The sequence below is a fragment of the Nicotiana tomentosiformis genome, chromosome 11 (assembly GCF_000390325.3).
Source record: "Nicotiana tomentosiformis chromosome 11, ASM39032v3, whole genome shotgun sequence".
Classification (NCBI taxonomy): domain Eukaryota; kingdom Viridiplantae; phylum Streptophyta; class Magnoliopsida; order Solanales; family Solanaceae; genus Nicotiana; species Nicotiana tomentosiformis.
The window spans coordinates 9,912,357-9,923,296 of NC_090822.1; the positions used below are offsets into that span (position 1 = coordinate 9,912,357).

Here is a 10,940-nt window from a genome sequence, read left to right on the forward strand (position 1 = left end):
TATCTCAAAACAAGGATCATTAAACAAAACAACTCCTAATATTGTTTAATGTATGATTCCTCCTGTTTAAGACAATACTTTAATGTAAGTAAATCAGATTTACAACCTGTTAGCATGAGGTTTAGATGTCCAAAATGCAAAATAACAATAGACAGATAACTCAATAACAACAAAGACAACAACAAATACAGGGGTCTGGGGAGGATAACGTGTGTACGCAAATCTTACCCCTACCTTATGAAGATAGAGAGGATGTTTTCGATAGACCCTCGGTTCAAGAACAGTGAAAAGGAAGCAATAAACAATTGCAACAACAAGGTAATAGGACAACGGAAACAAATAGCACAACGAATAGACGAATAACTCAGCGTAAGAGAAATCACTGTCAACCATCTATTGAATCGACCTCGAAAAGAAGAATATAATGAAACTTTGGTATTAAATAAGCAACATGTTATTCATGGGTACTTATTAATAAAAGATGACAAAATGTGATTTCCTTGAGAAATTTAAATTACTTTATACTACACTTACACTACCAAGAAACTTCCTGAGAAGATATTTCTCACTCTGATGTGTTAAAACAAGTCTTCCAAAATTGGTGAGAACTTGAAATTTGGGTCCGGACCGCTTAACCGGACCCAAAAAATTGGAAGGATACCTTCCCCAAAGAATGAAGCAAGTGAAAATTAACCTCACACAAATCAAGCATAGTCAGGCATTACTTTTTTAAGGAATGTAATCGGCTGGGCTTCTTCAGGGACAACTTCGTCAAAGGCAACGTAATTCTGCTCCTTATCGTACACGTGACATATTGTCAGTATTGTCTTCATTAGACGCCAGTTCCATGAAGCCTCGTTCAGGTACTGTTAGGTGTCAAGAACAAAACACAAGATTGTCAATAACCAAACAAAACGATTGTAAATACACACACACAGAGGTGACAGTGCTTTCACATCTTATTGCGCATATTTAATAGATATCTGACGAATTTTATGTTGTTAAGGAAAACAGGTGGTCTAAGTTCATAAAGCACATTGCAGAAAATGTCAAGTGCCAACCTCTAGAGGCGGAGCCAGGATTTGCAGTTTGTGGGTTCTGAATTTGCCACATAATTCATAGTTCGTCTTAGTTACTGGGTTCGTGATTAAATATTTATACATAGTTAATGAATTTCTTAATACAAATACAGAGTTTGAGTGGGTTGTGAGCACCCTCCACTTCCAACCAAGAGGTTGTAAGTTCGAGTCACCCCAAGAGCAATGTGGGGAGTTCTTGGAGGGAGGGAGCCAAGGGTCTATCGGAAACAGCCTCTCTACCCTATGGTAGGGGTAAGGTCTGCGTACCAACTACCCTCCCCAGACCCCACTAGTAGGATTATACTGGGTTATTGTTGTTGTTGTAAATACAGAGTTTAAGTAAAAGTCACTCGGTTCAGCCGAACCCGTATCGAATAGGTTAGCTCCACCACTGCCAACCTCCCCACCTCCACCCCCCAATGTCCCAAGGACGAACTAAGTAAAAAAATGATGCCCGATTAAAACGTCAATAAAAGAAATGAAACATTGTCAGAGAGAAAATTGCTGGTTCATAATACCTTTCCCCAATTCTGTTGGAGAGATTGATGAGCTGCCCGTAGATTATAACTCGGTATTCTGGGGGATATGTGGTGGGGGATATGAACATTGATATCATGACAAAGAACCTCAATCCTGTAGAAAAGAAAGAGCAAAGAGCAGACAAATGAACATCTAAGACAAAAATGGGAAGAGAAACGCAGAGAGAACAGTTCCTTAAAGCAAACTTTAAAAAACAAATAGGAGAAGCATTATCATACGCAATCAACTATGAAAGGTTAATAAATTAGACTAATTCCATCTCCGTTCTCAAGATTTTCAAATTGTAGACCCAATCGGGTGAGCGTGAGAGTACCAAGGGCAGTGTTTGCACACCTCAATTATTCCACGGGAGTACCAGCACAGGTATCAGGTAACTCAGTTCATCAAGATTTAGGCAGATAAGAAAAGGCCACCTAGTTTTTTTGTCTTATACTAGGATGCGTACCCTGACTCCCATGATTTCCCTTTCAGCTTGAATTACATAGGTCACACCTTAGGAGCAGTGTGGATTTTACATTTGAGAAAACCTTCTAAAAAGGAAATGGATCTTGGGCCTAACTCAACCCTAAAAGCTCACTCATGAGGTGAGGACTGCCCAAGCCATATAAAGAGACCAAGTCCCACATCTCTTAGCCGATGTGGGAGACTCAACCCCCCCCCCCCCACCCCACACACCCCACACACACCTAGGCCTGCCAACTAGAGCATTAACAACATATATGAGGATCCAACATTCGTGAAACAAAGAATTAGAATGGATCCGGCTCTCAGACCAAGTGAGAAGTGAAGGCACCGGAAATATATTATTGACATGCGTTACTCAACTATAATACAAGAGATCCTATTTATATCTATACTCTACACAGTACACAATACACAATATATATATATATATATTCCAATGTTGGTCACTCAACCTACTATATAGTATATACACAAACTATCTAGCACCTTCAACTCACAAAAGTATTTACAGATTTATAGCTAATTCATGCAAGATTAAGAATTGCCGGTAATGACAAGAAAGAGGATAAGAAAGATCAATTACCAACTAGGATAATCACAGTGAACTGTGCCATTCAGCTGGGCCTGAGCAGCATTCCACTCATCAGAATTTTTGAAGGGTATGTGAGGTGCCGTATGATGAACCATTGTAAAAGTACTCATCTGATCGTTTGAAATCAAATAAAAAATTATTAGCACTGGAAGTGTTAACGAGCAAATCTTCAAGAATGACGTACCAAGAAGTAATCACAGGAGAGCAGAAATTGTCATTACCCAAAAATGATAACCCAACCACGGCATTAACCAGAACTTAATCCATCCAATAATCCCTGTTTTCCAGATTATCAATGGCCAGCCAATTGCCATAAAAGCAAAGACACAACCCAAACTTATTTTCACCCGGTTAATTTCATTTGGTCTGAACTTCTTCAAATTGAAATGACAGAGCCACCTAAATCAAGATTTGATATAGTAGATATGAATCAGGAAATTATAGACAACCATAGAAATTAGAAAATATGGCAATTTTCACAGCAGCATACCAGTGAGCTATAGACATCCAAGGTCGAAAGGGTCCATAACCAAATATAATTGCCTTCCTCAGAGCAGGGACCGAATCGAACTCCTCCTTCCAAACAGGCTGCCAAGCTGTATCTTCATGCAACCTGGAAATAGAGGGAAAAAATGTGAAATTTACAGTTTTCACATACTCCCTTTGTTTCAATTTATGTGACACACTTTCCTTATTAGTCCATTCCAAAAAAAATCACGCATTTCTATATTTGGAAACAATTTAACTTTAAACTTTTCGTGTTACCCATTTTACCCTTAATGAGAAATTATTATAGCCACACAAAAACTACGTTACAGAAATAAAGGAGTGAGTGGATGAATAATGGGTACAGAGTGCCAGAGTCTTAATATACTAAACAATTGCAAGGGAAGTTTTCATTGATAGACAAGATTTCTTAAAGTGGTTGTTTTTTAATTACCATTACTGGAAAGAACTGGCATACTACATTAGTCTACAAACTGGCAACTACTTTTATACCACTTTTAGACACGAAGGCAAAATTTGAACGTCGATGAAGCTGACTTCCATTTATTTGAAGCTGTCAACCACATTTACACCTATTATCTGACTTGTGTAGGATCAGTTGGCAAAAGTTTTTGGGTCACATAATGTAGAAAATAAATCTTGAATTCCAATATTGGCAAGTATTAAAGGAGCAAGGCAGAATTATCTCCGGAACAGCTAAACACAATGGAATAAGACGTTGACATTTCACAGCTCATGACACAAACAAAGATGTAATTAACTTGAAGAAAAATAAATGGAGAAGGGTCATTTGACGAACATGTTTGTTTTTGCGTGATGCCGATCATGCTTGAACCGCCATGGCTCATAGGGATATATCAACGGCAAAAAGGCCAGAGTTCCAATTATATCTTCCAAGAATTTGTTCTTTGAGAAGGATTTGTGAGCGCAATCATGTCCTATTACAAAGAACTTCACAAATAAAACCAAAAGAAGAAAGATGAGTCGGAGTTTTATGGTTAAGCAAACGATATAAATAAAAAATAAATAATGGCAAGAACAAATCAAAGATTTACAGAACGTACCCCTGTAACTGCTGTTCCTGTCCAAGCCCAAGCCAGTGGAAGTAGATACCATGGAGCTTTGGCAATCATGAAAAGCCCGAGAGTATATGAAGTTACTGATATCAAAACTGACTTCAATGCCTTCCCGTTGTCAATCTCGAATACCTGATGCAGTAAACACAATCTAAAATGAAAACTGTGCCATCAATAGCAAGTTACCAAACAATGAAAGTGTGCGGACTCTTCATTTACGGTGCCGCACCCGTGTCGACACAACACCGACACTAGTATGGGTGTGGGACACATACCCGATCTGGTCAATCAACATTGGGTACTTTGACCATAAACTACGGAGAAATTAGAGAGAAGATTACGCATTTTGATTTTTCAAGACAAAAGCTATTGTAGATTTTTAGATGGATACCTACAAATTGAGAATAAAAGCTTGAATTACTTCACTATACAAGCTATATGTACGTAAACCATATAATGTCTCATAATTTAGACATCTTTTTATAACTCTATTTTTAGATATAGCCGAATCCTCACACTCGTATCCTTCCCCGGATGTTTATCCCTGAATCTTAAATTTTAGATCATAAAGGATCTTACCTCTAGATCCACACTCGTACAGGATACCCCACCCAAGTCAGAGCAACTTAGCTCAAAAGGGACTGGATGCTCATTTGTGTAATCTTTTACATAAACAGTACATCTCATAAGAAAGAAGTGTGAGCAGTTAATGTACTAACGCCAATCACCAGGTTCTAAAGGAAATGAGCGCAATATGTAAATTTTCACAAGCCTTTTTCAGAGGAAATAATAGTACCTTCTTTGGGAGAGTTTCAGTAATATCTTTCATTGTGACTTTATGAGGTAGTGGTTCTCCAATTTGTCTAAAGCCATACATTTCACTTAACCGTTTCCTATCCTCTGCACTGTCTAACGGAGAAGGTGCTATCGGAACTGCAACAGCTCGTACAACATTTGTCTTTCTCAAAGAAATTAAGCAGCTTTTTTGTTTGGATCTTATCTGAGGTAGACTTTCCCACTTTAAAAAATATGTTCCTGTTCCTATGCACAAACATAAGATCGTACAGAAAGCTGGTCAGACACAACGCAGAATCCATGCAAGGCTTCAATAATTTCAAGAACAGAGATCAAAGGATTTAGTTATTGTTATGGTTTTCAGCGTAGTTACTAAAACTCGGCCTGAAACCGCAATACATGAGAATCTCAGTATTCATAATCTTAAATGCGAAATTGCTTTAAATCTTTTCAGAAATATCAAGATGAACCATGATACATAATGAATATGTTTGTTAACATTAACATTTCTAGGTTGATACTGTGGCGTCCATTTCTGTTTCATTAAAACAAGCAAATTAGTTAAGATGTTTATAAAAAAAATAAAAATAAGGAAAGTCAATAGATTTTAAATTAGAAATATGGCCTTTATTTTAGTGATTCTATTTTCATACCGGAAGAAACTTTGTCTCACTATCCAACACTCTCTAAAGTTAAGAAATTATTTCAAATGGACTATTGGATAAAAACATAAGTGAAGAAAGTCCTTTTTCCCCTTTAAATGGAAAATATATTTCAAAGGAAAATATTATTTCGAGTTGCCAGAAAATGACATACTTCCTGAAGAACATTTTCCTTCATAGCAAAAACAGCCATAGAGGAAACATACACATATGAAAACCCTCAGAGTATAGCCACTAACTTTCAGTGTTCAATTACACAATTAAATCCAACGATAAGTAACCTTGCAAAATACGATTCAAAGAAAATACATTTATGTCTTCCACTATGATATGAGTTAAGCTAAATGAAAGGAATGAGGATTCATATTGCCGATCCCAACTTGTTTGGGAACGAGGTGTAGTTGTTGTTTATGTGTTCCACTATCAAATCAAGAAATCCCCGCTTCAATTCAAGAAACTCAGTAAAACACAAACCCCATCCCCCCCAACCCCAACCCCAACCCCAATAAATATCACAGTTGAAGCAACAAGGCAATCCACAAGAACACACTTTATCTTTTACAGCTTGTTTGGATGATTGTTACCTAATGTATTGTATCGTACTGATACTATAAATACAATGTTAAAAGTGTCACTTTATGTAACGACGGATTTGGTGTGGTCGCCTCGTTAACTTATTTTTTTCCTCTCATTTTGTCCTTATTATTAGATAATCCTATTTTATACTTTAGTTTACCTTTTTATATAATAATTCTACCTCGTACTTTTTCTTTGTAATATTACAGCTTTATTCTTCATATTATTGGTGCATGACATCATACAACGACGGCAAACAATACATTCTATCCAAATATTGTATACATCAAAACGATACAGTACAATACGATACAATACATTATGAAACGATACATAACAACCATCCAAAATAAGACGTTACTCTGTCCCAAAAAGAATGACAATTTTCTATATTTAGAAACTTTAGACTTTTTATTTACTCTTAATAAAATAATTTATAACCTTACAAATGTCTAACCACAAACTTCAAAAGTAAGTCTTTCTTTCTTAAATTACATGCTCAATAAAACAATGTCAAGCATATAACTCAATATATATACAAACCTGAAGAAGCAACTTGGGTAATTCTAGTGCTATGAATTGGTCTTTTCTTGGAGGCCTGAGACATTAGAAACAAAAAAAAAAAAAAAAAAGCTTACAACTAAAATTCAACAGTATAGCAAAAATTGGAAGAAAAAAGGAATTAAAGAAATGGGAATGTACCAAGAATAAGAAACCAGAGTCTGCAACACTACAAGCCATAGCTAATTATAGTGCAAATTTGCAGTTCAAGAACTCACAAAATCAAAAACCCACTTAGCTAATATGGTTCTTAGGCCCTTTTTTTTCCTCACCCCTTACCAAAATAACCAATAAAAAATTGGTTCTTTGAAGATAAAGGGTGAAGGGTAGAGAAAAGATCAAGAACTTTATTTGTGTTGCAGTAGTAGCCTATTAAAAATTTCACATGGGGGTATTTATAGCAGTTTGAGTTTGAGGTATGAGGTTTTACAGCAAATCAATTGGACGGAAAATGGCTACTTGGACCAAGTGTGGATAGGATTTTGCGGACCCCTTGCTGCTATACTTGCAGACTTTTTGTGGTCAATTTGTAATTTGTCTATTTCCTTGGTTCATTAGAGTTCACAAATTTTTTGAAAAGTTCAAATATTACTAATATTTTCTTTTTTTATAAACGTGGCGTCGGCCAGTTTGCATATACCTTGACTATTTCTCGTTGAAATATGATCAATTTGCCAATTTTTAGAGCACCTTTTAATTGGCACCATGTAGCTAATTTTAAAAGCCCGGTTTAAAATATATTAAATTTTTTAAAAATTATATAATATTTAACTAAGATTTGACAAATGTCACACTATTCCTCCTCCTCTTTCTCGTTCTTATTTCGACCTTCTACTCACACCCAAAAATTTTAAAATGTCATAACCTAATCTCACACCCAAAAATTTAAAGTTTAAATTGCACAGTTTGAAATTTGAAGAGACAATTAAATTTAAAAACTTTATAAATTTTGACATGTTTTAAATACCTAAAAGTGGTTATTAGTACACTTCGCCCTATTTCACGAGCTTCGGATCGGGCAAACTACTCCCACCAACAATTAGGCATATGACAATCACCTAAAAAATGTTGTCTGTGATAGGATTTTAACCTAATTTTTCATATGACTCACTTTGCTAATTAGTAGACCACACTCTTGAATGCGGATAAATGCTAACGAATGCATTACTAGTAGTAACATCTAGCAGTAACATATTTGCCGTGTTAAAAAGTATTTTATAAGAAATATTTAAGAGTTTTATCAAGGTAAATATTGTTAAAATTTAAAAACTATCAAGCTATATTTTTCTACTAATTTGTTGCAAATTCATATTCTTAAACAAGTATTGAAAAAAGAAATTATTGATATATCTTATTATATACCTTTTTTTTCTGGTTACTATATACTTATCATACTTGGAATTGTAACGTATTAGAACCTCTAATCATAATGAGAAATAAGAAATTTGTAAAAGTGCAGATTAACACGAGTCAATCAAAGATATAATATTCTATGTCATCTTCCCAACTTTCTATCTTTCTCCAAATTGCTAGGAACATGAGTTTATTTGTCTACCAAATTTTGACTCTTCTACCAAATTAAGGCCACTTTTACATGTTTATTCGTCAACCACAGTTCTGTGCATCCAATTGCATTTTGTTCATTCTCTCTCGTATTGTTTCGAACCTCAGATGAATTGCTTCATCTTGTTTATGCTAACACATTGACGTTTCGGCCAACTTGCACACACCTATTAATTTTTCGGATATTTATGATGTCTCTCACTAGTACGAGCACTAAATAATTTTATCTATAAAGACTTACGTTAATAAAAAATTACCTAGTATCATCTTTCGACTCTGTTAAAATTTGAACCTTAATTGAATAGTTAACACATCAATTTGAGTTACTTTATGGTGGTGTTTCCATGATACATTATTAGAATCATGATTCATTAAACGAACATTTATCGTGTGCTCAACACATTTATAATTGTTAGATATTCTCATTCAATTGACAATAAGTTTTACACCACTAAACTATGAAATGCTCAATATTGTTAGGGCTCTAGCTCTAGTTGTGGACGTGTCGGTGTTATATGTTTAAATAATCATTTCATATTGAGTCTTTAATGTATTCTATCTTTAACATGGAAAATATCGTTCCTATTGACTTAAATATTTAAAGTACAAATGTAAATCGCCTTTTTACATCCACTGTAAAATTTTACTTATACCAATTCTTGTGTACGTAGTACACTCCCTTTTGCTATTGGTAAAAAGCCAAACCCTTTTTTCTCTAGGTTAAAAAAATCAAACAACGCCCTACTTTTGAATATGGCTTCTCCTATAGTAGCTTCGGTAAAAGAGAGGGATATTGTGTCCTACAATGCCCTATTCTTGTTGCTAATACTGTTTAATTACGATTTTCTAAAAAAACAACTCTCAAATGATTGAGTTCGAGGTAGTATGTTTTTTTTTAAAATACAAATCCAACTTCTATCTTGCGTCCATGTTTTGTCCTACTCGAAGTAATAAATCTATCAAAGCGCGATTACCCTCAACAAGACCAACAACTTTATTAGAAGTGGTTGCTTCAAATAACTCATATGAAGTGAATATTTATAGGTATGTTCTCAAAATTAGATATGTTATGTTCCAACTAGTAGCGCAATCATACTCCAACCTTTTATTATAAGAATTATGCATCAACCATATTAAAAAGCTGAATAGTTGAAAATCTTTTTCTTCTAGTAATCCTAATGTGATTTTACCTTTTACATTTGGCTAAATCTACTTATGAATATTTTTTAAAGAAATCCTGTAGCCGTATAAAGCACATACAGGTATAAAAGTGATATATACATATGTAGTCTTTAAAATATTAAATATTTTGTGTTAATATATAGAAAAAGTTGACAAAATGACCCATATATATCTAGCTCCTTTCCCTAAAAATGAATAATAACCAGAATATGCTAGTGGTATCACTATACGTTGCAATAGTCAGTGATGCTACTAATACGTTATTATTTGTGCCCAAATGAAAGTATTTATTATTTGATAATTAGTATTCTTTTCTCATTCTTATAAGATTGCATAATTAGGACCATTTTTGGCAATTATGAATGGTAAAGTAGGCTAGTAAGTGCTTGTTTTCTTTCCTAAATGTGTACACAGATGATAATGTAAAATGTTAATATTGGAACTTTGCTTGAGGTAATAAAAGTTCCCTATTCCTTGAAAATAAATCTACGACATGAAATAGCTCGCAAGGAAAGGGAAAATAGGAAGAAAAGGCTCATTTTGTATCTATTTCCTAGTGTAAAATTTTTAGATTTTGGATCCAAGGAGGTGGGTTAGTAATAAATGATGTCGGATGAAAAATAATAGAGGATTAAGGTTCAAATTTCAATAAAAAAAATCTTTTAGGTGATTTTCTGTATTTGCCGAATATTTGGTGGACAAATTTACTCATACTACCTTACAACTAAAAGGTTACAAGTACGTGATCGAATAATTGAAGTGCATACAAAAGAGTTCATTAATGCTCGAAAAAGATAATACTCTAGTATTTACACAAGTGAACAAAAATAAAATATTCCTCAGTATATCCTTACAAACTCGTCATGCTCTATTATTGTATCATAGGTTGTAACGTCATTGTGTCAAATAGTTACTAGGCCCGTTTGGACATAAAATTTGGTTGAAGTTTTTTTCAAAAAAAATTCATTTTTTTTCGAAATCAGCGTTTGTTCATAAAATTTTCAATTTTCACTTAAATATACATTTTGAAAAATTTCAAAAATTTGAATAACTCCAACTCCAAAAAGTTATTTTTCAAAATTTTCACTTAAATCACTCATAAAACTTCACAAACAACCCAAACTGAAATTTATGTTCAAACACAACTCTAAATTTCAAATACCATTTTCACTTGAACAAAATTTTCACCATTTTTTCGAATTTTACAATTCTTATGTCCAAACGCCTACTTAATGTATCTCTTTTTTCTTAGTTTCTCATTAGTATTTGATATTCGTTTCTGCCATTCTCACTAATATGGATTCGTGAAAATGACATCTTGTAGCCACTTTTAAGCATGTTT

The 10,940-nt window shown here is 34.1% G+C and overlaps 1 protein-coding gene across 2 annotated transcripts; it reads right to left on the bottom strand.

Annotated features, from left to right (window-relative positions):
- Window positions 1–410: 410 nt before the first annotated feature.
- On the bottom strand, window positions 411–7,223 carry LOC104090666 (omega-6 fatty acid desaturase, chloroplastic). 2 transcript variants are annotated; one of them, XM_009595826.4, is made up of 10 exons: window positions 6,995–7,223; window positions 6,836–6,890; window positions 5,056–5,300; window positions 4,248–4,391; window positions 3,983–4,134; window positions 3,167–3,289; window positions 2,898–3,075; window positions 2,668–2,786; window positions 1,598–1,712; window positions 411–866 (listed from the first exon to the last, which is right to left on the bottom strand). In XM_009595826.4, exons 1-10 carry the CDS (start codon window positions 7,031–7,033, stop codon window positions 705–707), a joined length of 1,332 nt encoding a protein of 443 aa, XP_009594121.1. In that variant the 5' UTR covers window positions 7,034–7,223; the 3' UTR covers window positions 411–704. The 2 variants fall into 2 exon arrangements, with proteins under 2 accessions (XP_009594121.1, XP_009594122.1); XM_009595827.4 differs by having other exon boundaries at window positions 5,056–5,294; window positions 6,995–7,178.
- Window positions 7,224–10,940: the final 3,717 nt, after the last annotated feature.

Excerpts from the sequence above, each read along its gene's own strand:
- LOC104090666 (XM_009595826.4), bottom strand. The coding sequence starts at position 7,033 with ATGGCTTGTAGTGTTGCAGACTCTGGTTTCTTATTCTTG. Across the intron at positions 5,301-6,835 it reads TACCCAAGTTGCTTCTTCAG|GAACAGGAACATATTTTTTA; the intron begins GTTTGTATATAT and ends GTTTGTGCATAG. Across the intron at positions 2,787-2,897 it reads GGTTGGGTTATCATTTTTGG|ATGAGTACTTTTACAATGGT; the intron begins GTAATGACAATT and ends TCAAACGATCAG.